The sequence below is a fragment of the Condylura cristata genome, unplaced genomic scaffold, assembly GCF_000260355.1.
Source record: "Condylura cristata isolate star-nosed mole 26May11 unplaced genomic scaffold, ConCri1.0 scaffold00006, whole genome shotgun sequence".
In the NCBI taxonomy this organism is placed as follows: Eukaryota; Metazoa; Chordata; class Mammalia; order Eulipotyphla; family Talpidae; genus Condylura; species Condylura cristata.
The window spans coordinates 64727489-64755423 of record NW_004567107.1 but is presented as its reverse complement, the minus strand read 5'-3'; the positions used below and the strand labels follow the sequence as shown (position 1 = coordinate 64755423).

Below are 27935 nucleotides of genomic sequence, written 5' to 3'. Positions count from 1 at the left end.
ATCTCTGTTTTAGATACGCAAATACTAATTACGGTGAGTGGCACAACAGGGATTCAGACTAATTTAATTCCAGAAGTCATGAATCCTTAGTCTTAATCAAGAATGGACAGTGGTTTCCAGAACTCGTTAGTGCAGTCCCTTGCCTCCACTTCTCATCCCTAATTATTATGATCGGTCATCAAACCACCCACCCTCTGCAAAGCCCTGAGCTTCTTGTAGAAGTTCCTCGGAGGCGCCGGCAGATGGCGATGGGGCGCCCGTGGGCCGCTCTGTCCCATGGTCGCACCTTTGTGGTGTCTGGCAGCCGGCACAGCCGCTGCACTTCCGGGCGCTGCTCAAGGTGAGCCGGGGTCTCCCAGCACCCCTTCTCCCGTAAGTAAGGAGCAGCACCTCCCACTTAAGCTCGCACCCTGGGGTGTCAAGTACCGGGATCAGGTGCGTATGTTGGAGGCCGAGTAGCGCCGGAGAAGGCAGAGTCGTCCGGACGCCTGCGTCCTGGTGAGGCCCAGCCGGCTTGAGACCCGGTGCTCCTGCCCTGCTGGGCGGGGGAGGTGGCGCCTCTGGCCTCCAGGCGTCCTGGCCGTCCGGAAGCGGAGCGTGACTCCTCCCCGTCGTCCCTTCGGTCCCCGCCAGGCGGCATCCTCAGTCGTGAGGTTGTGAACTTTGGCCACCACGGGCTTGTTGCGACTGGCGTGGAGAAAGGCGGAGACACCACTTGGAATAAATTTTCCTCGTGGACTGTTTTTCAGCCTCAGGATCTCCAGGAATACATGTGCAAATACCTGTGTTCCACTCCCAAAGATCCTGATTCCGGACTTCTGGGGCGGGGCCTGGAAATAGGCATCTTAAATTGCCGGTCCAAGTTGATGCGCATAGTCTGCAGACCTCAACTTCTGAAACACTGGTATATAACTGGTGGAGAGGAGTAATTACATTGGTTTGGCTATAGGACTGTTTATCTTCAGGAAGACTTCCAAGAGGAAGTGCTTCTAAGTGGGCTTTGTAATGAGATCCCAAAATACCCACTGGTTCTTTGCCCTGCAGTGATGAATTCCCGCTCCTGCCACCACCAGGATGCAGAAGATCTCAGTGCTACTGTTCCTGCTCTGGGTCAGCTTCCTCTTCTACGCTGGCATTGCCCTCTTCACCAGTGGCTTTCTGCTCACCCGTTTGGAGCTCACCAATCATAGCAGTTGCCAAGAACTGCCAGGCCCCCGGTTTTTGCCATGGAGAAGCCAGGGGGAGCCGGGGGCCTGCTGGATGGCTTCCCGTTTCTCCAGAGTTGTGTTAGTATTGATAGATGCTCTTCGATTTGACTTCGCCCAGCCTCAGCAGTCAGAGGTGCCTGGGGCGCCTCCTGTCTCTCTGCCCTTCCTGGGAAAACTGGGCACCTTGCAGAGGATCCTGGAGATTCAGCCCCATCATGCCAGGCTCTACCAGTCTAAAGCTGACCCTCCTACCACCACCATGCAGCGCCTTAAGGCTCTCACCACTGGTTCGCTGCCTACCTTTGTCGATGCTGGCAGTAACTTTGCCAGCTATGCCATAGTGGAAGACAATCTGATCAAGCAGCTCACCAGTGCAGGTTAGTCTGGACTAACTGGGAGGCTCGGCAGATTTCTTCTTTAGAAGTTCTTTAAAAGCCAGAACTTTGGGTACCCAGCTGCACATTTGACTGTTGTGGGGCATGGGGAGAAGAAAGAGACCAGGACCCGGAATGCTGGGAGTACAAGTCAGGGCTTTGTTTTTTCTGGAGTTTCTAGTCTGTGTGTTGATTTTATTCTTGAGGGCACACCTAGCAAAGCTGCAGGAGAGAGCTGAAAGGGAAATTATGTATGGTCTGCGACTCTGTAGTGTGGAGGAGAGAGCAGAGAGACCCAGACTTGACTCTATCCACTCACTGACTTGGAAAAGACAATATAATGCCCAGGGAAACAGCAGCAGTGATAGCCAGGGACTGAGAGTTAACACAACTTGTTTTAGGAATAAAGAGTGAACAGTCTCGGTGGAATGTGACTATCAGAGAAAGCTTACTAGAAGAAAATATTAGACCTTGAAAGATAAAAAGAGTTGCTAGTTGGAATTGCTGTGCCTTAGAGTGTGTGGTTGGGATTTCTGATGGTTTTTGAAGAGCCTCATCTTTTCTTGAGCCCTGACTCCTGCTCAGGTTATAACTACTCTCTTATGTCTCTGCAGGAAGGCGTGTAGTTTTCATGGGAGATGATACCTGGAAAGATTTATTTCCTGGCGCTTTCTCCCAAGCTTTCTTCTATCCGTCCTTCAATGTCAGAGACCTACACACAGTGGACAATGGCATCTTGGAACACCTCTACCCAACCAGTGAGCACAGGGCCTGAGGCAGGCCTGACTAAGACTGGGAGCTGGGGATGGGTGCCTCAGGCCACATATTCTGAGCTTCGTGTGGGTGTAATGAACTTGACTTGTGAACCTGGATAGGCGTGTCAAAGCCTGGCTGGGGTTGAAGAGTGGGCTTTTGCCCCCTGTGCTCAGTGTTCTCCCCTTCACAGTGGACAGTGGTGAATGGGACGTGCTGATTGCTCACTTCCTGGGTGTGGATCACTGTGGCCACAAACATGGCCCTCACCACCCTGAAATGGCCAAGAAACTTAGCCAAATGGACCAGGTGATCCAGTGAGTGTGGGTATTGGCTGGGGGAGTGGGTTTGTGTGTGAAAATCTCAGGATATTTGGTCCCATCTTTTATTTTTTCTGACTGAATTCTGTCTTTTCTGGGCCTTTTTATGAAGTTAGGGGTCTTGTCTACCTTGAGTAACACAGACTATGGCTTTAGAAAGTGGGTCATGACCAACCAAAGAGGTGTCTAGGTCCTACCAATGGAAGTTATCACTAGCGATGAATGCGATGAGCCCCTGAGAAAACCCTCTTTTCATCCCCGCGTCCTGACACAGATTCTTGTCTCCCAGGGGACTTGTGAAACGTCTGAAGAACGACACACTGCTGGTGGTGATTGGGGACCATGGAATGACAATGAATGGGGACCACGGAGGGGACAGTGAACTGGAGATCTCAGCTGCACTTTTTCTATACAGTCCCACAGCCCTCTTCCCCAGCAGCCCACCAGAGGTGAGGCCTCAGTGTGTTTTGTCAGGCTTCCCAGTTTTCAACCTGCAGCATGATCACAATGTCCTTGTGGAAACATCTTTATTAGGGGTTTCCCAATAAACCTCCAAATTCATGATCTTGGACATCACCCGATCTCATTTCCTACTTAGGCCCTTCATGTTTTCTGTCTCAAACACTGACCTCAACCCTGTGAAAACTACTGACCTTGTCCTTATCCTGTAGGAGCCAGAGGTAGTTCCTCAAATCAACCTTGTGCCAACGCTGGCCCTGCTGCTGGGCCTGCCCATCCCATTTGGGAACATTGGGGAGGTGATAACTGAACTGTTCTCAAAAGTTGAAGACTCCCAGCTTCATTCCTCTGCTCTTGCCCAAGCCTCAGCTCTTCATCTCAATGCCCAGCAGGTAGGTAATGGCGGGACTTCCAGGTGACAGATGGTCATGGGAGAGCCCAGTGTTCAGTGTTAATTTTTTTTTAAGGTTTACTTACGCATGCAAAAACTGGCGTACAGGCCAAAGGTGCAGGGGTTGAGATGAGAGGATTCACCAGAGACAGAGTGGGGGACAGAACAGGTGGACTAACGGAAAGACATTGCCAAGGGGAACAACAGGTGAGACAGGAGAGGTCTGCTGTACCATGTGAGTTAGCTCCCTGGCCAGGGATGGTACTCATGATGCAGTGGCTGCAGATAGCTTTATAGTACTGAGACTTAACCCTGTGAGCCACCAGGGAGACCCTTTTTTTCAGTTTGTTTTTTTTTAAAGATTTATTAATTTATGCTTACAGAACTGGTGTACAGGCCAGAGGTGTGGTGGGTGAGGATTCACCAGAGACAGAGTGGGGAGCAGAACAGGCAAATTAACAAAGTACGCTGAGGGTAGCATTGGGAGGGTCAGAAGAGGTCTGCCACGCCATGTGGGTCAGCTCCCTGGTGGGGGATGGAACTTGGGCTGCAGTGGCTTTAGATCTTCATAGTGCTGTGCTTTAACTCATTGCACCACCAGGGGGAGACCTTGCAGCTTTAATATTGTCCTTAGCATGTCCTTTTCCACCAAGTGCTGGATAGAACTTGGTCCTCTGATTTCCATATAGCCCCTTTGGTAAAACCTATTTTTGCTTCTGTTCCACTTTAAAAAAATTTTTAAGACTTATTTATTTATTTATTTATTTATGCATAGAAGAACTATACCTCTGGTATAGGCCAGAGGTAGGGATAGGGGTGTGTGAGCAGATTCACTAGAGACAGAGTAGGGAACACAACTGGTAGCATCTACTGAAATACACTGCTGAGGGGAACAGTGAGCAGACAAGAGAGGTCTGCTCTGCCATATGGGGGTTACTCCCTAGTCAGGGGTCAAACTAAGGCCATAGAAGTGATAGCGCTGAGACTTACCCCTATGCCCTTCCTTCTGTCCCATTTTATATTTCTAACCTCTGCCTCTCACCTTTCTGCCAGGTGTCCCGATTTCTTCATACCTACTCAACTGTGGCTCAGGACCTCCAAGTTAAGGAGCTTCATCGGCTGCAGAACCTCTTCTCCAAGGCCTCTGCTGACTACCAGAGGCTTGTGCAGAGCCGTCAGAGGGCAGAGGCAGCCTTCCAGATTGTGATTACTGAGCTGCAGCAGTTCCTGCGGGGTGTTCGGGCCATGTGCCTTGAGTCTTGGGCTCGTTTCTCTCTGGTCCGCATGGCAGGGGGTGCTGCTCTCTTGGCTGCTGCCTGTATTCTCTGTCTGCTGGTATCACAATGGGCAACATCCCAGAGCTTCTGCTTCCAGCCTCTCCTAATACCTGTGGCCTGGGGACTGGCTGGGACTCTTGTGTGTGCTGGACTCCTACTAACTACTGGCCTGAAGCTAGATCCAGTAGTGCTAGGGGCCCTGGCTGCTGTGGGTTCACTTCTGCCTTTCCTATGGAAAACCTGGCCTGGTTGGGGGTCCAGGTGGCCTCTTACTGCTCAGCTTCCCATCCCTGGGCCCGTCCTATCACTCCTACTTATTCGCTTTGCTGCTCTCTTTTCTGATAGCTTTGTTGTAGCTGAGGCCAGGGCTACTCCCTTTCTTTTGGGCTCACTCATCATGCTCCTGGTTGCCCAGCTTCACTGGGAGGGCAAATTGCTGCCAGCGAAGCTACTCACAATACCCCGCCTTGGCTTTTCTGCCCCAGCAGGCCCCGCTAGGCACAGTGGCGGTCATGCTCTGGGGCTTGGGGTTGGGTTGCTTTTATGTATAAGGCTAGCTGGGCTATTTCATCGCTGCCCAGAAGAGACCCCTGCCTGCCGCTCCTCTCCTTGGCTGAGTCCCCTGGCATCTATGGTGGGTGGTCGAGCTAAGAATTTGTGGTATGGAGCTTGTGTGGCAGCACTTGTGGCCCTGTTAGCTGCACTGCGCCAGTGGCTTCACCGCTATGGTAATCTCAAGAGTCCTGAGCCCTCCGTGCTCTTTGTGCGGTGGGGGATGCCCCTGATGGTATTGAGCACTGCTGCGTACTGGGCACTGGCATCGGGAGCAGATGAAGCACCCCCACGTCTCCAGGCCCTGGTTGCTGGGGCATCGGTGATGCTGCCTAGGGCTGTGGCAGTATTGGCCGCTTCCGGGCTCATGCTGCTGCTCTGGAGGCCCGTGACGGTACTGGTCAAGGCTGTGGCTGGGGCCCCAAGGACCAGGACCATCCTCACTCCCTTCTCAGGCCCTCCCACTTCTCAGGCTGACCTGGATTATGTGGTTCCTCAAATATACCGACACATGCAAGAGGAGTTCCGGGGCCGGCTAGAGAAGAACAAATCTCAAGGCCTCCTGACTGTGGCTGCCTATCAGTTGGGGAGTGTCTACTCAGCTGCTATGGTCACGGCCCTCACGCTCTTGGCCTTCCCACTTCTGCTGTTGCATGCAGAGCGCATTAGCCTTGTGTTCCTGCTTCTGTTTCTGCAGAGCTTCCTTCTCCTGCATCTGCTCGCTGCTGGGATACCCATCACCACCCCTGGTAAATACATACCTCAGCCCTGATCGATCCAAGGCGGTAGTGATGTAGGTCAGCCCCTCTTGTTTTCAGGGAGGTGTTGCTCCTCAGAGGCTCAGGCCCCACATAGTTGGGAAGGTCATCCTGGTTTCCTCTTTTACCTGCTATAGCCAAGCTAACTGATCTCAGGGTCAGCAGGATTCTCTCCTGGGAGACAAGGACTTCTTTTCTTGTTTCTTGTGGAAATGCTGCATCCTCCTGAGTGCATTTTCTGGTATTCCAATGATGAAAATGGAAAATTATGAGTGTATGACATCGTAGCAAACTGCGTTTATGAGAGACAGAAAGAGATTGACCACAGTGAGCTCCATTAGCATAATGGGGCCTTGTGCCACAGGGAATTTGAATAAAGGAGTGTGGGTGGTACGGTGGTTGGGGCGATAGGTGAGTAGCTATATGTAAGAATCAGCACTAAAACTAGGAATAGGTGATCGCAGGGCACTGGGCTTTGAATTAGTGAATGGAATGTGGCTGTAAGGCATGTCTCTTCCCTCAGGTCCTTTTACTGTGCCATGGCAGGCAGTTTCTGCTTGGGCCCTTATGGCCACACAGACTTTCTACTGCACGGGCCACCAGCCCGTTTTTCCGGCCATCCACTGGCACGCAGCCTTCGTGGGATTCCCAGAGGGTCATGACTCATCCACCTGGCTGCCTGCTTTGCTGGTGGGAGCCAACACCTTTGCCTCCCATCTCCTCTTCGCAGGTAACTCTTCCTTGCTTAGACTGCTTCCTCTGGCTTTATGGAAAGAAACAGTGCCCCTGGATTTGAATGGGGAGATGTGATTTTGCTGGCTCTTTGGCACCCTTTGGCCTGTACTTATTGGAGCCTGAGCCAACATGGGTGGAGGGAGTCATGCCTGGCCCCTGGATCCTGTATTGATTCTAGCCCTGCCCTCCTCCGAGGCAGTAGGTTGTCCATTGCTCCTGCTCTGGCCCTTTCTATGTGAGAGTCAAGGAACTCGGAAGAGAAGGCAGCCCCCAGGGAGTGAAGCTGAGGCCAAAGCCAGGCCTGAGGAGGAGGAGGAGGAGCCACTGATGGAGATGCGGCTCCGTGATGCACCTCACCACTTTAATGCAGCATTGCTACAGCTGGGCCTCAAGTACCTCTTCGTCCTTGGTATTCAGGTGGGTACAGGGAAGAAATCATGGAGTTAGTGACCTTTTCTCGTATGGATGCCACTTTCTCTCATACTTGGCCAAAACTCTGAGAGGAAGCCTTGACTAAGATACAGTGAATGGCAGTAATTGAGACTTGAACCTGAGCCCCCTTAATCGTAGTTTTGAATCGTTTTCTCTGCATAAGCGAGCTAGATCTGATTGCATTTGAGGGGTGCCTTATTAATGGAAACACTGGAAAAGCGGAAGTGATCGCCAGGATTCTCTCCCGAACGGTGGTGGTGGATCCTCCACCTTTCCTTCAGAGGCAGAGGTTGTGATTGACATCTCCCTCTACCCTGGGACGCAGAGCCTGACTATTAGGACTTAGGAAACCTAAGGGTTTATTCCACTGACACACTGCTTTCCTGCTCCTCCCCTTCTTCACAGGCGAATATAGCAATTTTTTCTGACCCACTTCCTCCTCCCCTTCCCAAGTAATTCAAACCCCTTTTCCTCCCTTAGATTCTGGCCTGTGCCTTGGCAGCCTCCATCCTCCGCAGGCATCTCATGGTCTGGAAGGTGTTTGCTCCCAAGTGAGTGGATTTCCTTAAGAAATAGAGGTGGTGGGGAGGGTGAAGCCTGGAGCAAAGATTGAACATCCAGGGTGGATACTGTTTGATGTCTGCAGGAAGACGACTGTAGATCTACTCTCATGCCCCTTGAGATCCTCCACCTGTCTTTACAGGTTCATTTTTGAGGCTGTGGGCTTCATTGTGAGCAGCGTGGGACTTTTCCTGGGCATCTCTTTGGTGATGCGAGTGGATGGTGCTGTGAGCTCCTGGTTCAGGCAGCTAGTTCTGTTGCAACAGAGGTAGCCTAGGTTGCAGATGCTGGTTCCTGGCTATGGGGCGAACTAGAGAACAGTCTAGCCTGGCCGCTATGGGTGCTGGATCATCTGCAAGAGAGGCTCATCTATACTTCTCACCACCATGCAGCCAAGAGCTACTGGCATCTGGGACTTCATTATTTATAATTCAAAATTATAGTGGGGTCTGATCCCTAAGTCCCACTTTGGATCCATCTGATGGGCTGGGGGATGGCCTCCAAAGTGGAATAAAATAATAATGTAAATATGTGTGTCTGAGATGTGGGTAAACCCCCACTGTCCTTATAAGGGGCCAGAGGGAGGATCAGTCTCCCCTCCCACCATAGACCTGACTGTACCTGAGAACCTTTGGAAAATGTTTGGGTTGTCTGAACTCACTTGCCCTGCTTTTCCCATATCACTCCTGTTTCCATCCTGTCATTTTCCTTTGTCATGCAAGGTATTCAGTTCCTAAGCTTTGACAGATGACAGATAGCCAAAAAGACACATCCAGGTGTTGTGTAGCACAGATTGCCTGAGGCCCAGAAGTACTGTGTTTCCTCCTCACTATGGTCTTCACTTTTTTGGAGGCCTCCTAATTTAACAACCTATGCTGCATTCAGTCAGAACTACTTGCCCATTTTATACAGCATTTCACCTGTTCTGATTATTCCTGACCTGAGCCAAAACTGTATGAATCTAATATTCCTCATATATGTGTCCTTTGACCTCCATCTACCTCACAACTGCTGTGTCGTGGTGTGCTGGCAAAGAAATCCTCGTGGAAATGTCCATCAAAGGAGTGAGAGAAGCTCTTTCCCCTCAAATTGATGGCTACAACTACTAAGCATCATTTAGTGATCAGTGACCTTGTACGGATAAAAATGACCATCCTTAGCTCCCATCAGACTTCAGATCCAGTCCCCTGACCTTGTTTCTCAGTTAAGTCTTCTGCTCCTTTTTTTGGGTGGAGGGAGCCCTTTCCTAAAGCCCAAGGATAGTTTGTTGAGCTGACACTATTTCCTTTTTCTCCTATCCACAAGATTTTTTTTAGAGAACAATAGTACATTGGTTTACACTATTATTTCTATCCATTTTACTTGACATCAGAGAGCCTTTAAAAAAAAAAAAAAAAAGATTTATTTATTTATGCATACAAGAACAGGTAGAGGCCAAAGGTGCAGGAGGCTGAGAGGATTCACCAGAGTCAGAGTGGGGAGCAGAACAGGCTGAAATACACTGCTGAGGGGAGCAGCGGGCTGGACAGGACAGGTCTGCCATGCCATGTGGGTCAGCTCTCTGGCCAGTATTGAATTCATGCTGCAGTGGCTGTGGACAGCTTCATAATGCTGTATTTTAACCTCTTGTGCTACCATGGAGGTACCCAAAAGCCCATTTTAAAGAGCTTTATTAAGATACAGTTTACCATAAGTTTCACCCACTTAATGTACACATTTTCATGATATTTAGTATATTCACTGAGTTATAAGCCATTACCACCATCAGTCTTGGAACATTTTCATCAATATCAAATGAGACTTGATACTCAAACCATCTAACCCTCCCAACCTCTATCCCTAATCTGAGGCAACTACTCTTCTACTTTTTGACTGTGGTGGTCCCTATTTCCCACCCCACCCCACCTTAATCTACTCTCGCTTTCCATGGTTTCTGTTAGTCAAGGTCCAAAAATATTAAGTACAATACAATATTTTGAGAGAGACCATATTCACATCACTTTTTAAGTGTATAGTGTTAGAGTTATTCCACTTTATTATTATGCCTAATCTATAAATTAAACTTCATTGTAGGTATATCTAGGAAATACATTGAAGGGAAAAGCAGTATATATGAAATTCTGTCCTATCCATGACTTCAAGCATCCAGTAGGGGTCTTGGAACATCTCCCTATGGGTAAGGGAGGAATACTGTGTATTTGCCAATGCTAGAAATACAGGCTTTTGTGATTGGCTTCTTTCAATCAGCATAATGTTTTTGAGGTTCATCCATGTAGTAGCATGTATGAGTACCTCTTTTTTTGGTGGGGTGGGTAAAATTCGTCCAACTTAAGTTGACCATTTTAAAGTGTACAGTTCACTGGCCTTTATTTAGGCCGTTCAGTATTGTGCAGTCACCACCATTAGCTAATTCCAGAACATTTCCATCACCCTAAAAAGAAACACCCTGACCCCATTTGTCCCCGTCCTCTGACAACCACAGTCTGTTTTGTGTCTCTATGGATTTGTCTGTTCTAGACATTTCATATAAATGGGAGCATACAAAAAACGACCTTTTCTGACTGGCTTCTTTCACTCAGCCTGATGTTTCCAAGCTTCATCCATGTTGTGGCATGTACTGGTAGCACTTCATTTTTTACAATCAAATAATTTTCCAATGTATGAATAGGTCACATTTTGTTTATCCATTCATCAATTGATGGACATTTGGGCTATACATGCTTTTTGGTTATTGTGAATAATGCTTTCAACATTCACATACAAGTTTTTATTTGGATATGTTTTCATTTTTCTTGGATATATATCTAATGGTATATTGTAGTATTGCTACATTATATGATAACTCTATGTTTACCTTTCTGAGAAACCGCCAGTTTCCAAAGGTGCTACACCATTTTATATTGCCACCAGCAGTATATGAGGGTACCACTTTCTACATATCCATGCCAACGTTTCTCTTTAATTCTAATCATCCTAGTGGGTATGAAGTGGTATCTCGTGCTTTTGGTTTCTATGTCCTTCATGACTAATGATGTTGGTTGGACATCTCTTCTTATGACTATTGAAGAACTGTCCTGATTTTTAATTTTTTTAATTGAGTTATAAGCATTGTTTATATATAGTTTATATTTTTAAATACAAATCCTTGTCAGATATCTATTTACAAATATTTAATTCATTTGCTGGACTTTTTCACTTTTGTCATAATGTCCTTTGAAACACAAAATTTTAAACTTTGAGGAAGTCTAGTTCATCTTAATTTTTTCCTTTGTTGCTTGTGTTCTTGGTGGCATATGTAAGAAACCATTGACTGGTGCCACAATGTAGTTTAAAGAAATTTTCACCATTTCCTTCAAGTACTCAGTACTGTGTTTACAGCTACTCCCAAACCTACCCCAGGAGACTGATCTGTTTTCTATTTAAATTTGTCCTTTTCTGAAATTTCATAAATGAAATCATGTCATCATGCAATTTGTCATCGTTTGGTCTGACTTCTTTGACTTAGAATAAAAAATTTTAAGACTTGTTGGTATATGTATCTCTTTTTGCTCTTTTCTATTACTGATCATTTTTCATTATGTCTATGATCATTATGGATATCTGTATTTAACATTTTTAGCTACTATAAATATTTTAAAACTAATATTCACATAAAAGTCTTGCTGTGCAAATACTTCATTTGTCTTTGGGAGGTTTCTTGGAATAGAATTACTGGAAGTTCTTGTTAAAGGATTATTTATGCATACAAGAACTGGGGTACAGGCCAGAAGTGGGAGGTGGTGAGAGGAATCCCCAGAGACTCTGGTGTGCAGAACAGGCAGAGTGACTGAAATATACTGCTGAGGGGAGCAGCTGGCAGGTCAGACCAGGTCTGCCACACCATGTGGGTCACCTCCCTGTCCAGGAATCAACTCGTGCTGCAGTGGCTGCAGATGGCTTCATAGTGCTGTGACTTAACCCTTTATGCCAACAGGGAGGCCTTGAATTACTGGATCTTATGTTAAATTTATGAGTAACTTTAAAAGAAACTGGCAAACTTTTAAATTACTTATTATGCTCAGACCACCAAAGTATAAGGGTTCCTTTTTATACACAGCCTTACCAACATTTGACATTATTTGCATGTTTTTATTGCAGTAATTCTATGTGTATGTGTATGTGCATAGTGGTATCTCTTGGTTTTCATTTGCATTACCCCCATGCTAAAGATGCTGATCCTCTTTTTATGTTTTCTTAGCCATTCGTTATCTTTTTAAAAAACTTTTTAATTATTGTCGACTTTCACCTTATTTTAAAGTGTTTTTATAAAAATCTTAGCGAGTGGGGGCACTCTCTGGTGGCACAGCACTAAGCCACTTCCATGTGAGTTCAATCCCCGCCTGCCCCGAGGAGATCCACATGGCACAGCACACCTCTCCTGACCCGCCCACTGCTCCCCTCAGCAGTGTGCTTTGAAGATCTGCCTGTTCTGCTCCCCACTCTTGTCTCTGGTGAATCCTCTCACCCTCCGCATCTCTGGCCTGTACCTCAGTTCTGTATGAATAAATAAATCTTTAAAAAAAAAATCTTACCGAGTGTTGAGAATTACACATTGTGCATACAAGTCCATTAGGAGGCATGTGATGTACAAATAACTTCTTCCATTTGTGACTTTCTTGAATTTTATTAATAATGTCTTTGTTGCACAATAGTTTTTATATATATATTTTTTTTAAGCTAAGAAAATATAAGGCTTTATTAACTAAAAACATACATAATTTATATTAAAATTCTTTGCCACCAAGTTTAACATCTCTCCATTATATCATTATCTGATTAAATGTTTCTTTACCATTTAACATATTTCAAATTTATCTAGAAATCATCTTTTCATAATTCCTGAAAACATGAGATGACTTTAATATGCACAAACATTATACCTTTTTTTTTTAATTTTTTTTTTATTAAAAAGTTTATTTTTACATCATTTTTCACATTTTTTTTTTCATCTCAATTGTAATCCCCACGGGAGTTTTTATATTTTAATAAAGCCCACCTTACCTTTCACTGTATCTGAGTAGCACGAAATGCACTAGCACGGGGCTGCACTGCCAACAGTCGTACTACACGCGGTTGAGCGGACTGCTGAGCGTGTAGGTACTAGAACGCTCACTAGGGCCTTGGTCTTCACTCCGTTCCTTTTGGACACGATTTCTGTCTGGAAGCGGCGCTTTCGAGTTCACGCTGCTGAACTACGACTCCCAGGATGCATCGCGCGGGCCAGCTCTGCGCAGGATGAAAGACCTGGAAGTTGGCTGAGTCGCGACCTTCCCCTCGGAGCTCGATTGCTCCAGACTATTCTCCCGCGTGGGTCGAGCTGTGGGACGGCGAGCCTCACGTCTTCCCCAAGCGGGCACACCCCCTTCCCGCAGGGAGACAGTCGTACCACCCACTCTGCTGGGCTTAGGCCCACTTCATCCACTCTCACCGGCCGCATCCGGGCTCAGTTTCCCGCGGAGACACGCTTAAAGACGACCAACTGCAGCTGAGCGTTTCGCGGGCCCTGCCCACCGGATGAGGCCCGAGTGGAAGCCCGGGTAGAAGAGCCCAGTACGTTTTTTCCGGGATAGGGCGGGCTGGGACGCCGACGCGAGCGAAGGGACCGTCGCGGGGGTGGGGTGGGGAAGGGAAGTGCTGGGACTGCGCCCCGCACCGCGGGATCAGACTTATCCTTCAGAAACCCTATCTAGGTGTCCGAGTCACCATGTTCTACCAGATTCCCCTGAGCGCTTCACCACCACACGCTAACTGCCTGGACGTGTGGAAGGAGAAGAACGACCAGTTAGTTAAACAGATCAAGGTAACTAGTTGCTGGGACTCTGGCGTTGTCCCAATATATCTGAGAGGTTTCACAATGGATTTACCCCTAGCTGAGCTTGATGCCTGCCCCTCCCCCTCCCCTTCGGACCGAAAATTACTGGAGAATGACATCTCTTGGCATTGTTGCAAGGGCAGAAGAAAGGGACACCACTATCTCACATTAGCAGGTGGCTCAAACCTCCTCCGTCTTGCCTCTGAGGCGACAGCATTTGGCTCAAGATGCACTGGAAGGATTCAGGGGACTCCTCCATAGTATGCAAGGTAAGTAGGGTCCTCCCCTAGACAGTCAGTGTCCCTCCTTCACAGCCCCAAATTAGTTCTTTTACATCTCTGCGGTGTTTACTGAAGGGGCAGGGGGCGTTTTTTTTTAAGACGCGGGGAATACTGGACTGGAATCTCTTCCTACACACAAACACACTCACAGGCAGCATATTTTTGAAGTAAGTTTCAGGATGGTTAATGTCCAAAGGATTTTCTCTTTATTGAGACTCTTGGTTGTGGTGATCATTACTTTGGCATTTAATTGGGGGGCTCTTTCATGGGGGAACATTTTGCAAGGGCTGCATTTGTTGTTCCAGGGCTCCCTGTGACTCTTCCTGTTCTTCCTTTGGAATTGATTGTTACCTGCAACTTCATTACACTGAGGGCAAGCTTGGCCCAGGGATTTGTTGAGGACCTGGCACAGGATATCCAGCAGAGCCTAGAGAGAGGTGAGGACCAGAGATTGCCCTCCTTGCCCCTGCCCAAATCAGTATGGTTTAACTTTTTGCAAATGGGAGGAGCAGCATAATCGGCCACCTCCATGGAGAGATCCTCCCTGTGCTCCTCAGAGGGGAGCCTTTATAATCTTTGGGCTCTTGAAGAGGAAAGCTAGAAATGAGGTACCACCTCGGCTGAATGTGCGTATGTTTTACAGTGCTGGAGATCCAGGAACAGCCAGGACTCGGGCCGGAATATGGGGTCAAGAGGCTGTGGGACTCTGTGCTCCATGCTTCTTCCCTTTTGCCTGAGCTGCTCCCTGTCCTGCATCACCTGGCTGCGCTGCAGGCTGTACTCTGGCTGATCAATAACCGTCTTGAGGACATGATCTTGTTGCTGCAGACCCTGAATGGCAGTCAGGTAAAGTTGGATGTGACCTGGATCCAATGGTCTATTCCCTACTCCCGCCTCTTCTAGCTGCAGTAACAGCATCATGTGCTGGAAGGCTACTGGGTTGGTGGTCAGAAGACTTAGGGACTCAGGTTATCTTGCTGTGGGTGGTTCTTCATTTAGGGGATTCTTTTATAAATGATTTTTGAAATAGTCTCATGATGTTGTCCAGGGTTAGACTCTCATGACCTTGCTGAAGTAACCTGCTAGCCCTGTCTTCTCATCAGTAACTCAAACACGGTGCCGGCCCTGTGTCCTACCTGGATTTATCCTCAGTAAAGGGCCATACTACAGTAGATTACCACTGCCTCCTTCCTCCCTTTCTCCTTGCCCTACAGCTATCTGTTAGAATAAAGAATCAGGAGGATCCTTGAGCTCAAGATTCAACCAGGATAGATTAAGACAAGAGAAGGAGTGATTACAGCCTCTGATCATCCTTTCCTTCCCAGAGTGAGGCCTCAGAGGATCTGCTCCTGCTTCTAAAAATGTGGAGTCCCCCAGCTGAGGAGTCAGATGCCCCACTGACCCTGCAGGATGCCAGGGGCTTGCGGGATGTCCTTCTGACAGCATTTGCCTTCCGCCAAGGTTTCCTCACAATCTTACTCGTCCTTTCCTTCCCTTCTCTGTCTTAAGAGGTCCTCTGAGCACATGCCCTCCCTATTATGCCCCATTCAATGCCAAGAAGCTTCCACTATTCCTCATCATGTCCGCTGCCCTTCTCTAAACTCACATACTGATTGCCCTCAGGCCTTCAGGAGCTAATCACTGGGAGCCTGCCCAAGGCACTGAGCAGCCTGCATGAAGCAGCCTCAGGTCTATGTCCACGGTCTGTGTTGGTCCAGGTGTACACAGCCTTGGCTACCTGTCTCCGAAAGATGGTAAAGACAGGCCTACGGTGGGCTGGGGAAATCATGGGTGTTAGGAACAGCTTTCTGATTTGTGAGAATGGCTGAGGCTTGATTACTCTCATCCCTCTAGGGATATCCACAGAGAGCTCAGCTGTACTTGGTTGCAGCCCTGAAAGGAGGATCAACCTGGGGTCCCCCACTTCTGGAGGCCTCCAGGCTCTATCATCAACTGGGAAACATAGCAGCAGAGCTGGAGAGTCTGGAGCTGCTAGTTGAGGTAAGGAGCTCTGTCAGGTGAAGACAGGGTGGTAGATTACTGAGGTGCTTGTGTTGGAATGACTTAGTCAAAGACTAAGTAGATGGAGGGATGGTTCCCAAAGATTATAAATATACTTCCTTCTTTTTTGTGCTTTTTAGGCATTAAGTCTTACGTATAGCTCTGAAGCCCCCCAGCCTCTCATTGAGGTAGAGTTGCTACTCCCACAACCTGAGCCAACCTCACCCCTTCACTGTGGCACACAGAGCCAGGCCAAGTACCTACTAGCAAGTCGATGCCTACAAACAGGAAGGTAAAGTTCCACCTTCCTCACCTGAGCTCCTCGCACTTCTGATATCTCTTCTGGGGTGTGCCTTAGCTTCTGTTCTGGCAAGTCTCAGGGATAGATGAGTTGGTGGAATAGAACCTGAACCTAAACTGAGCTATCTGTAGCCACTGCAGCACAAATTCAAACCCCAGCCAGGGAGGTAACCCACATGGTGCAGCAACCCTCTCCTGTCATATCAGCTGCTCCCCTCAGCAGTGTATTTCACTCCATCTGCCTGTTCTGTTTCCCATTCTGTCTCTGGTGAATCGTCTCACCCCTATACCTCTGGCCTGTACCCCAGTTCTTGGAGGCATAAATAAATATATCTTAAAAAAAAACAAAAAAAAAAAACTGAGTTTCCTTCCCAGTTCATTCTTAAAGTAGGGTAGATCCATGCTGAGCCAGGGTTTGATCCTCCCTTCCATAGGGTTGTTGAGCATTTCTGTTACTTAAGAGCCTGTGGTGGGCTTTCCTAGGGCCTGAGCTCGGGCTCATGGGCCATGACTCCTCAGGGCAGAGGACGCTGCAGAGCATTACTTGGATCTCCTGGCCCTGTTGCTGGATGACTCGGAGCCAAAGGTGGGTATATCTTCAAGGTTCTCTGTAATGGGATGGGAGAGTGGAGTCCCATCTGGAGTAGACGGGGTTTCTAGGGTTTTTTCTGCTGCTGTTTAGGCTGTCCAATGTGGGAGACCAGGCAAGGGATGCTTCCCAGAGAAGGGATGAGGGCAACAAGCAGTGGGTAGTCTCTCTGTGGTATCAGAGCCATGACTAAATGGGGATGGTGGTTCATGCCTTTTCAAAACACTATATCCTCTTTTCACCCCAGTTCACCCCATCTCCAGGTCTCCCAGGGCCCAGTATGCCTGAGATATTCTTGGAGGCAGCTGCTGCGCTGATCCAAGCAGGCCGAGCCCTTGATGCTTTGACTGTATGTGAAGAGCTGCTTAGCCGCACATCGTCTCTGTTACCCAAGATGCCCTGGCTGTGGGAAGATGCCAAAAAAGGAACCAAGGAGTCATCGCACTGCCCACTCTGGGTCTCCGCCACCTACCTGCTTCAAGGCCAAGCTTGGGTGCAAGTGGGAGCCAAAAAAGAAGCAGTTAGTGAATTTAGCAGGTGAATAGTGATTTTATCAGGAAGCCAGGTAGGGCTCTGGGGGAAGTGTGGAGGGATGCTTTTCTGATTGAGATTTGAGTTGGTGACCTCCATTCTTACCTACTCACCCCAGAGATACTGAGATTGATTCTTCTTCACCCCATTCCATGTCCTACTTCAGGTGCCTTGAGCTGCTCTTCCGGGCCACACCTAAGGAAAAAGGACAAGGTAATCTATATTCTCAATTTTCCTCCTTCCTGGAAGAGGTGATAGTAAATGTCCGTTTTCATTCCATGTATCCCAGCCCACAGGAGAATAAAAAAATCAACTCCGAATACAAAAAGAGATAGAGGGGGACTTGGGGATTTTGTGGACTATGGCTGGAAACACACTTCTTGACTGGTTTCTAGGTGCAGATTCCAACTGTGAGCAGGGTTGTACATCTGATGTGATACTACAGCACCTTCGTGTAGCTGCTCTGATAAGTCGTGGACTAGGATGGGTAGCCAGTGGCCAGGATACCAAAGCCCTCCAGGACTTCCTCCTCAGTGTGCAGATGTGTCCAGGTATGTGTACTTGCATGACATCAGCTATGCATAGAAGCCCCAAGACAGAGGCTGTGGGAGACGTACCTGGGAATAAACAAGAGTGACATTTCCAGTTAAGAGGAGTGCTTGGGATTATATTATCATATATACTTAGCAATTTGCCAAGGTGTGTAGATACATGCAAGACATAGATATGTGTGTATGAAGACCTCTCAGGAGTTCCTTAACTTTCCCAATGTCCTTAAATGCAAAGACTGTGTTTTTGCTGGGAATGTTTCTTTGGAACAGAGCCAGGTAAGCCCCTTTGTCCTGGGTAGACAGTGGGTCCCTGAGGTAGGATCCCAGGGTTGGGAATGGTCTCTTGGTTCTGTGTGTGAACCAGACTAAGCCTCAGTTTCCTTTTTTTTTTTTAATATATATTTATTTATGCATACAGACTGGGGTACCAGCCAGAGGTGCAGGGGCGGTGAGAGAATTCACCAGAGACAGAGCAGGGAGCAGAACAGGCACACTGAGCAGCGGGCAAGACAGGAGAGGTCTGCCACGCTATGTGGATCACCTCCGGGGCTGGGGATTGAACTCACACCAGAGTGGCTGCAGCTAGCTTGCAGTGCTGCATCCTAAGCCATTGTTTCACCAGGGAGGGCCAGTTTCCATTTTTGTAAAATGATGCTTAAAGCCATGTGAAATTCTAAAGTTCTGTACTCTGGGATGGGGCTACAGGTAATCAGGATGCCTCCCTTCACCTGCTTCAGACTCTGAGAAGGCTGAATCGGAAAAATGAGGCCACTGCCCTCTGGGGGAAGCTGGAGGCCCAAACTAAATTGCCACAGGAGAACGCTGCATGGTAAGGCTGAGGCCTGCTGGCTTAGAACTGATGGACGTTTACCATCCTGGAGTTCTTGACCTGATGGGGGTGGTAGTGATGAAAAGGAGGAAATGGCTGCCTACACTTCTACCTGTTCTTCACTCAGACATCACCCTTTTTTGTTCTCCAGGTCTTTCCCCCTGTACTTAGAAATCTGTTTGAGCTGGATCCATCCCCCTGACCGTGAAACCCTTCTTGAAGAGCTTCGGACATCTGTGCTGGAGCCTTGTGACCTATAGCTGTCATGTTTCGAAGAGTCTGAGGCCCCAGTGGGCCATCTCTCTGTGTGCTTTCTTGTTTACCATTCTTGGGGACGTAACTTAGCTGACCATTCCGATATGTCTGGCACTGGAGAGGTTGGTTATAGTCCTACGAAATTTGGCCTAGTTATTGCCATTCGGGTTCCAGTGGAAGCCCTTACTATCAATGAGACATCATTTTCATGGTGCCCTTTTTTCTCTTTCCTCATTTGTTGTATTGAGTAAAATCTTATATTTATCTCTTGTCTGCTTACTACATATTCTTGAGTGGGAAAAGATTCCTGATTCACTTGAGTGGTGGTTACCTAAGATGCCATTTCCCAAAATCATCTACCTTATGATCTTGAGGTCCAGGTAGAAGAAAGGACTATAGGAATCCTTCTCAGGAAACAGTTGCTTTCCTCCTTCCCATTGTCTTAAATCAAACCCCAGAGGCTAGAATTCTGTGCAAGATGGCAGAATGAGTGGGGTTGGGTCTGGAAGGTATTCTGGGCAGGTCTCTCAGCACAAGGGTAGGTACTTGATTTTGAGAGGGGAAGGATAAGAAGTCTTAGAGTGACTAAGACTCTCAGATACTTGCCCTAATCTCAAAGTCTAGAAATATGAGGTTGACTGTCTCATGTGTCTGTGTGGGTAGGGGTAAAGGATGAATTCAACCAACCTGTCACTAAGTCAATTATTAAAAAGAGTGTAGCTGGCTCTCTTAGCCTAAGCTCTGCAAGTCAGGCTCTACTGAATGTGCAGTCTTGCCTGTGGTTGTCTTTTGACCCCTCTTTGGATGTGAGTGTCCTCCCTTCTCCAGCCATGGGCAGGAGGGCTTCATAATGAAGGTTGGAATAATACTATAGCCGGATGAAAGAGGACCTAAGTACCCCCTGATAAACTAAAGCCTGTGGGATTAGGGTTACCAGAAGATGCATGGACAGTTGGGCAGGAGTGAATTAAGACCTGAGTGCTAGTCAAGGAGCCCAGAATAGGGATGGCTGGTGTTTTGAAGGAGTACGGAGAGGGGTTTTCAGGTTTTGAAAAAAGATGAGTGTGTAAGTTATTACAACAGCACTAGATCAACACAAGAGTTCAATCCATTGTGCCAGGCCCTTCCAACAGGATAAGATTAGGAACCAATGAACTGGAGCCAAGTGGGAGGGACCGCCTCCAAGGGATTAAAGGCTCTTCTCTTGCTAGTCGATCTGGCCCCACTCCTTTCATTGATTGGTCGAGAGTCCCAATCCGTCGAGGAAGCGTAGCGTTGTGGCCAATTGACGTGGCGTTACTAGGCGTGTTGCATCTCTGAGGCGGGAGCCAGTCTGCAAGCGAATTTCCTGATTGGCTCTGGCCGGCGGGTTGCTGGGGAGAGGCGCGGAGAGGCGGGCGGGAGTCCCCAGGGCAGGCGCTGATTGGCCAAAGCGAGAGTACCTCTCCTTCCGATGATTCGGCTCTTCTCGGCTCAGTCTCAGCCAAGCGTTTGCAGCCGTCGTTTGAGTCGTCGCTGCCGCTGCCCCCTCGCGGATCGGGAGCCAGCGCCGCCCGCCCGCCCACCGCCCCGGTGCCGCTGGGAAGAAGCGAGAGGGAGGCCGCCCGCGGGTTTGTTGCCGCCGCTCGCCCCCTGCCCCGACAGCCGAGCCCCGGCCTAGTCGGTCGCCTGCCACCCCTCGTAGCCGTTACCCGCGGGCCGCCACAGCCGCCGGCCGGGAGAGGCGCGCGCCATGGCCTCCGGAGCAGAGTGAGTGTGTGCGCGCGCGCCCGCCAGCCCGCCACGAGTGCGCGCACCGGGGACATGTTCGTGCGGGGTAGGCCCGGTCCGGCCAGGCCGTGGGCGCGTCTTAGAGGAGGAGACTGGAGGGCGAGAAAGGAGGCAAGCAAGAGGGCGAATGAGGGGCCGCGGGCCCTGTCGGGCCCGTCTGCGCACCCGCGCGCCCCCTAGGCGGGGCTTGCGTTGGGCCCGGGTCGGGGCCTGGGCCAGATCGTGCTGTGTCATGCAGGCCCGGGCCGGCCTGATTGGTTCCCTCGGAACGGCCGTCCCGGCCTAGTGAGGTCTTCGGGCCCACACTGCGGGCCGGAGCCCCGGGGCCTTGGGATTCCCACCTGCCGCCCGGCCTACCACTCACAAAAGGTTTTTGGCCCCCAAGGATAGCAGGCCCCACGGACCCGACGCCGCAGCTGAGTCCGGTGGGCGTGGACTTTGGGCCACGTGAAGGCCTTAGCCTTGAGGCCAGAGCAGGGGACAGCTGGGCGGACTTCGGGAACCTCAGCCTTTTGGAGCCCAGTGGGCCTGGCCGACGGCTGACTGCCTCAGGCACCCGAGGGGTGTGAGACTGGTCGGGAGAAGGCCGGCCCAGCCTTTCGCTTCTGGCCTTCTTCCAACTTTACGTCTGTTTTTTAAACTGAGAAAGCTTTTTAGTTCGTTTTCCTTGCTGTGGTAGAGTGGGGCTTGGAAGAAAGGAACTTTTAACTTTTGCTTCCGTGTTAACGTTCTCGCTAAAGTAAAAATCTCAGTTCGTATTTTGTGGGCCTTCACGGTGAAGGTTGGAATTCCCCATAACTACAATCACGCACTAGATCCCCTAAGTTGCTATGTTGAGCCACCTCTCAGGAAAGCGTCAGATAAAATCTGGCAACTCTATACTCACTGAATTTAAAATGTAGAGATTTAGATAAAAAAAGACACAGCCATCTTATAGAAACTGTTCTATGCAAATTACTTTCCTGACACCGAAGAGTTTAGTTTTGTTTTTTGTTTTTTGAGGTGTGTTTCAAGTTTCTGAAACCAGTTTAGGTATTTCTTAGTCTCCTTTTTAAAAGGCTCGCTGATATTTAAAAACATTACCTTAGGTTATCCGGCCTTTTGTTTTCCAGACTAAAAATAAAAAGACAATATTTTTGAGACCTGGCATCATATTTCTATTCTCTAGGTCGTCATCTTGATGACTCTTACCTAAACTCCCTCCAAGTCCCTTGTGACCCACTGGGGTTCTGGAAAGAACCTGACTCATGCAGGAGACAATGGGGGATGTCCCCAAAGAACCTCCAGGAGTGCCATTGGCTCACAGTCAGGCTGAATTCTCTTTAAAAGATTTCAGTAGACAGATGTGGGACCAAAGGTGTTTAAGGACCAGAGTCATTTTATTTCTCTCCAGCCCCAGTTCCACTGATAAAGCTGGAAGATGGGTACGAGAGAATTAATGGGTTTATGTTGTCCTCAGCTGTCACATTGACTGTGCTTGCCCTCTAGGGTATTGCTAGGCACTGGAAGAGTGTGCCTGGTAAGCATTTGCGTTTCACTTTTGGGTTGGAAGAAGCAAGTTGAACTGAGGAAAGCCCACTTTTGGAAACTAGTTTGAAGGCAGTGATTAAAGATAAAAACCAGTGTAAAAGGATTAGCAACTTGGGTGGAGTGTGGGATTCAGTGTGTCAGGATCAGGTAAAAAACCCATAAACCCTTAGCTAGTATTCTAGAGCATCTTTTTATTGCAAGTTGTGAAAATGTTTCCAATAGGAATACTGTTTTGTTTGGTTTCTGACGTATTTCCCAGGTCCTAGAACAGTTCCTGGTATGTAACGGATACTCATGAATTTGTTCAATGAAGTAATAATTCATGAAAAAGACCTCTTTGTAGGTCTTCTTCTTTCTTTGTCTGGCCTCCCTATTTTGGCTAATGCCCATACTTTCTGGAGCCTTTATAACAGGAGGTAGGTATCCTTCACAGGGAGAGCCCACTGAGTCTAGTTAGTGAAGGCTGGAGACGAGCTAGTTAAGAAATTAGTATCGGGTGAATGATATTAGTTCTAATAAATGATAGAAATGTCAGAGTTTTAACTGAATGAAGACTCAGGCAACCTTGATTATTGGGGTAACAGGATTTGGACTTCCCCATGTGTCAGCATTTTCTAGTTTTAACTTTTTGTACCATCTCCATAGAGTTGTATATCTTTCCTGGGATTACTGTGAAGCTCTTTTTGAGTTTGAGCCTCTTTATAAATGTTTCAGATCTATTAATATTCTTTTCAAAAATGATGGGCATTCTGTGGTAGATAGACTACGCTGCCATTTGGCAGGTTTAGCCAATATTGAGGGTGGTGCTAATAATGATCCTGCTTCATAAAGGAACTGGGACTTCCTTGAGCTCTAAGGGAAGTTGTCTTGCTTACTTGGTGCAATACATAATCATAGTGACCACTAATACCAGGTGTTAGGTAGGGTAATGGTGAACATTTTACATTTGTTATCTCATTTAAGGCATTAATCCTCTGAGAGAGGTACTACTGTAGGCTCCATTTTACAGATGAGGACATCAGTGTCCAGAGAGGTGGAATAACTTGTCCAAGATTATACTAAGCTGTGACAGAGTTAAGATTCAGACTTAGCAGGTTTGACTACAGAACCCTTACCCTACTCTTAATGACTGTTCAGTTTTATATTATCCTGTTGTCTTAATTTTCTTCTACTCAACCTCCTCTTCTATTTTGTCTTCTTGACACCTGACACTTGGGCAGGATCACTTGAAACCTTACCGTTATTTAGCATACTAGTGGCTCAAAAAACCAAGAGCTATGGAATAGGAATTGTAATATGTAATATTACTCTTCATTACATTGGTTGAATTTCCTTCATCTGATCTCTCTGGTCTAGGGACACCTACATCCATGTACTGTTTCTTTTCTAAATGTGAGTGTTAGAGACTAGTGGGGGCCCCTGAGGCAGGAGTATGGAACATTGGGACTGACTTCATTTTCTCTTACTAGCTCAAAAGGTGATGATTTATCAACAGCCATTCTTAAACAGAAGAACCGTCCCAATCGGTTAATTGTTGATGAAGCCATCAATGAGGACAACAGTGTTGTGTCCTTGTCCCAGGTATGTCGGGTCCAGTCTAATCTTTCCTTATTGCACTTTACTTAAGGGTTTCCCCTGGGTTTCTCTTTCCCATTTTTCTTGTAGTGACCACAGATAAGAGTGTAGGGTTTACTGGGAATCCCAACTTCCAGGATTGCTGCTATCCCAGTGTCCCAAAGGTCTTAACCTTCTTTCCTCAGCCCAAGATGGATGAGCTGCAGTTGTTCCGAGGTGACACAGTGTTGCTGAAAGGAAAGAAGAGGCGGGAAGCCGTGTGCATTGTGCTTTCTGATGACACATGTTCTGACGAGAAGATACGAATGAACAGAGTTGTTCGGAATAACCTTCGCGTACGCCTAGGGGATGTCATCAGGTATGTGTAGGGTTCTTGGCTCCTCAGAAATGGGAGGCCAGAGAGCTTGTGTGGCAAGCACAATCCCCATGAAGGCCTTGTTGGCTGCCTGCTATTATCAGAAGCCTCATAGGCATTGTAAGAGTTTTTTTAGAGTAGTCTTTAGGTTTTGGTTCTGCCTCCCTAGGACTGCAGGCCATGAATTTTCCTGACCCTTGGGACAAGTCTTATGTCTACGACTTTCTTAATGCCTTTACTGTTTTTCCACCAGAGATAGAACTTATCATACTTGAGACCCTGGTTTCAGTTGCTTTTTGAGAGTGTGTGTCTGCCAAATAACTATGTTCTATGTTGGAATGGCTGGTTTGAAAAGGGAATGTGGGTACAGAGGATGGACTCTTTAACAGGTCTTTTAAGAATCTAGTTTAATCAAAGAGAGAGGTATAGCTTGAATAAGACGAGGATAGTTCCAGACTGAGTGATTTTGGGTTAACTTTAGGAAAAATGACTTCCCATTTTGAAGTTATCTGTAGTCACTACTATCCAACCACATTACCTGGTCAAGAACAGCTCAGACTTCTAATTTATTTTCATGGATTTTAGGTTTTATGTTGCTTTCTTTCTTTTTTTTTTTTTTATAGTTTTTTTTTTTTTAAAGATTTATTTATTTATTCATATAGAACTGGGGTACAGGCCAGAGATGCGGAGGGTGAGAAGATTCACCAGAGACAGAGTGGGGAGCAGAACAGGCAGATCTACGAAGTACACTGCTGAGGGGAGCAGCGGGCGGGTCAGGAGAGGTCTGCCACACCATGTGGTCTCCTCCGGGGCAGGCGGGAATCGAACTCATGCGGAAGTGGCTTTAGCTTCTCAGTGCAGTGCTTTAACCCGCTGCGCCACCAGGGAGGGCCCCTTATGTTGCTTTCTTAACCACTTTATCAAGGTGCTGTGACCATCTCCCCGATGTTATTTTTTCACCCCTATTTTTCGGACACTGACACTTGTAAGACTAACGCCTCCCAGAGTGGGTTATTTTTGGGTGTTGGGTTTCCAAATATGTTGGTTTTTTGGCTTACAGACTGATAGTTAAGGTCTCAGCAGCCTCTTGTAGCAACCCTGCCCTGAATTAATCTGTCTTAGTCTGCTTGGCTGTTCTTTGCCCTCAGTTCCACCCTACCTATCTGCCTCTGTTCACCTAAAGCCATCCCTGCCTTTTCTCTTTCACTTGCCATCAGCTCTCTGTGCCAGGCCCTTTCGGACACCCAGTGTTTGGTGCTGCAGTGTGGTTGGTAACCTGGAGTCTGCTTGTCATCCTCAGCATCCAGCCGTGCCCTGATGTGAAGTACGGCAAACGTATCCATGTGCTGCCCATCGATGACACGGTGGAAGGCATCACTGGCAATCTCTTCGAGGTATATCTTAAGCCGTACTTTCTGGAAGCTTATCGACCCATCCGGAAAGGTGAGAGATAATTCTTGGAACTGAGCTAGGATGATTGTGTGGCGGAGTAAGCTTTGGCACTTCTGTGCTTTGTTCTCATAACTGTATGCATGTGTTTTCTCCTCTCTCCCTCATTTCCACTCCCACTCCCTGCACCAGGAGAGTAAGCAACCTTGCCTCTCTGAAGGAAGGGGGTGTGCCTTTTTGGCCTTGTCGTGTTCTGAAGGGCATTTTAACATTTGGCACAACTCTGCCATTGGTGGTTGTGAAAGCTTGAGTTCCCTGTACTGCAGTGTTAAAACCTTATGGGCTTCTGAACCATCCCTTTTTTTGTTTACTGTCCTTTTTTAGTGGCAGAGGGGTACTTCATGGGTTAGTTTTCTCTTGTCTGGTACTTAATAAAACCATAGGGGAAGGGTGGGCAAGAGATGTAGAGCAAAAGTCTAGTGAGCTTGGCATTCTAAATCCAGGGATCTAATGAATAATGCTCACTCAGTCTGGTAGTTTGACACTTCTTCACTGCCCTTGTCCTGATCGCTTTCATAGGAGACATTTTCCTCGTCCGGGGTGGAATGCGTGCTGTAGAGTTCAAAGTAGTGGAGACAGATCCCAGCCCTTACTGCATTGTTGCTCCAGACACTGTGATCCATTGTGAAGGGGAGCCTATCAAGCGAGAGGTGAGTTCTTTTCCATGATTGCAGTACCTGATTTTGTGATTATTCAGTGGAACAGTCGTGTGGTGTAGCTATCAAGAGTAGGTGCTCTATGGAACTGTTTCTTTCTGAAAGTGAGAAACCTCCCTGTAGCTTATTTCTGAACCAGGTGGTTCTTAAAGGTAACAGATACCAGAACTTCTGGAAACCTGGTTTGAACCCACGTTTTAAAGAAGTAATGCCAATGATGGCATCCAAACCTCTGCCCTAGACCTGAAGAATTTGTAGCTTTGGGTCTTAGGGAATCCTACGTACTGCGAAGAGAGAGAAAGACTGCTAGAAATCTGCTCTGGGATTTTTAAAGTTATCCTTTGAGGCAGGATCCCTGTCAAGAAGTATATAGCAGAGTTCTTCACCTTGGGTAGGAGGTTTGGAGAAACTCAATTTTTTTTAGTAGTAGTGTTTATTTCTGCTTTCTCCTTTTTGTTTGTCTCCATATTCAGGATGAGGAAGAGTCACTGAATGAAGTGGGCTATGATGACATTGGTGGCTGTAGGAAACAACTAGCTCAGATAAAAGAGATGGTGGAGCTGCCTTTAAGACATCCTGCCCTATTTAAGGCAATTGGCGTGAAGGTGAGCATACTGGGCTCTGTGGGATCAGTCTAGGGGGATGATTAATATTGGGTATTGTCTAACACTGGAACCTGTCTTCATGCATGTTACATTATACCTTGGATTAGAAGGGCAGTAAATTGGAGTTTATAGAGGCCTCTGAATTCATGAAAGCTGTTAATGGTCTGGAACAGAGCAGGCCAATTGAGTTCCATGTGACATATCTTTTTTTAATTTTTATTACTACAAGCCTTGAAAATGTTAAAACCATTCTCACAGACCTCGTAAGAAGGAATTCTACCATAGTTTGTCAGTTTGTCTAGAACACTGTTGCCCAGTAGAAATAAGACTTCTTAGAAATAAGAAATTTGCAGAGTATAAAGGTCCTGAGTTCAAAATATTTGAGAACTGCTGGTCTGAATGTAACTTCCCAACTGCTTTCATATCATGGGACACACTGAGTTTGAAATTATAATTCTTTTCCTTAGTGTACACTGTGCAAATAATTTTCTATGTGGGCACTTTTCATGTGCTGCCTATGGATGAGAACACAGAAAAGTCAGTTTCAAGTTTCAGTCACTTGTGATTGGTGGTGAGGAAAAGCATTACTGGAATCAAGTGAGTGAGCCTCTGGTGACACTCTCCTTAATGGCTACACTAGTCCTTCGTCCAAAGTCAAGCCCTTTGCCTGCTTCCTTTTACATTTTTCTAGGCTAAGGGGCTTTACACTTAGTAGCACTAGAGTTTCTTTTATTTATTTATTTTTTAAGATTTATTTATTTTTGCATACAGAACTGGGGTACAGGCCAGAGGTTCAGGGAAGGTGAGTGGGTCACCAGAGACAGAATGGGAAGCAGAACAGGCAGGCTGATGAAGTCTGCTGCTGAGGGGAGCAGCAGGCAAGCAAGACAGAAGAGGTCTACTGTGACATGTGTGTCAATGTGTGTGTCACACACACACACACACACACACACACACACACACACACACACACACACACACACACAC

The 27935-nt window shown here is 47.5% G+C and overlaps 3 protein-coding genes across 5 annotated transcripts in view; all 3 read left to right on the top strand.

Annotated features, from left to right (window-relative positions):
* Positions 1–229: 229 nt before the first annotated feature.
* Positions 230–9205, top strand: PIGO (phosphatidylinositol glycan anchor biosynthesis, class O). Of its 3 annotated transcripts, XM_012721609.1 has the most exons (11): positions 230–435; positions 1045–1585; positions 2197–2340; positions 2529–2652; positions 2945–3104; positions 3327–3506; positions 4559–6083; positions 6616–6822; positions 7027–7244; positions 7740–7810; positions 7963–9205. In XM_012721609.1, exons 2-11 carry the CDS (start codon positions 1075–1077, stop codon positions 8090–8092), a joined length of 3270 nt encoding a protein of 1089 aa, XP_012577063.1. In that variant the 5' UTR covers positions 230–435; positions 1045–1074; the 3' UTR covers positions 8093–9205. The 3 variants fall into 3 exon arrangements, 2 of the variants coding, with proteins under 2 accessions (XP_012577063.1, XP_004677813.1); XM_004677756.2 differs by having other exon boundaries at positions 230–1585; XR_001145174.1 differs by lacking the exons at positions 7740–7810; positions 7963–9205 and having other exon boundaries at positions 230–1585; positions 6639–6822; positions 7027–7110.
* A 3971-nt stretch (positions 9206–13176) lies between these two features.
* On the top strand, positions 13177–19272 carry FANCG (Fanconi anemia, complementation group G). Its single transcript, XM_004678039.2, has 15 exons — positions 13177–13409; positions 13550–13659; positions 13847–13940; positions 14258–14389; positions 14596–14798; positions 15278–15413; positions 15576–15706; positions 15807–15953; positions 16094–16245; positions 16773–16839; positions 17090–17379; positions 17540–17586; positions 17769–17924; positions 18630–18753; positions 18905–19272. The coding sequence occupies exons 2-15, from the start codon at positions 13564–13566 to the stop codon at positions 19011–19013; spliced, it is 1884 nt and encodes a 627-aa protein (XP_004678096.1). The 5' UTR covers positions 13177–13409; positions 13550–13563; the 3' UTR covers positions 19014–19272.
* Positions 19273–20373: 1101 nt separating this feature from the next.
* VCP (valosin containing protein) overlaps positions 20374–27935 on the top strand; it is a 13900-nt gene continuing 6338 nt past the window's right edge. Inside the window, exons 1-6 of the mRNA XM_004677755.2 lie at positions 20374–20757; positions 23778–23889; positions 24069–24241; positions 25539–25681; positions 26207–26337; positions 26817–26948. Of these exons, the coding sequence (XP_004677812.1) occupies positions 20741–20757; positions 23778–23889; positions 24069–24241; positions 25539–25681; positions 26207–26337; positions 26817–26948 (708 nt within the window). The 5' untranslated portion in view covers positions 20374–20740. The remainder of the gene's footprint in view (positions 20758–23777; positions 23890–24068; positions 24242–25538; positions 25682–26206; positions 26338–26816; positions 26949–27935) is intronic.

What these genes read in the sequence shown, in the direction of transcription:
- FANCG (XM_004678039.2), top strand. Translation starts at nt 13,564, where the DNA reads ATGTTCTACCAGATTCCCCTGAGCGCTTCACCACCACACGCTAACTGC. An exon ending in AGTTAGTTAAACAGATCAAG is followed by an intron (nt 13,660 to 13,846) that starts GTAACTAGTTGC and finishes TCACATTAGCAG; the next exon opens with GTGGCTCAAACCTCCTCCGT. An exon ending in GCAGTTAGTGAATTTAGCAG is followed by an intron (nt 17,380 to 17,539) that starts GTGAATAGTGAT and finishes GTCCTACTTCAG; the next exon opens with GTGCCTTGAGCTGCTCTTCC.
- PIGO (XM_012721609.1), top strand. Translation starts at nt 1,075, where the DNA reads ATGCAGAAGATCTCAGTGCTACTGTTCCTGCTCTGGGTCAGCTTCCTC. An exon ending in GGAACACCTCTACCCAACCA is followed by an intron (nt 2,341 to 2,528) that starts GTGAGCACAGGG and finishes TCCCCTTCACAG; the next exon opens with TGGACAGTGGTGAATGGGAC. An exon ending in TGGAAGGTGTTTGCTCCCAA is followed by an intron (nt 7,811 to 7,962) that starts GTGAGTGGATTT and finishes CTGTCTTTACAG; the next exon opens with GTTCATTTTTGAGGCTGTGG.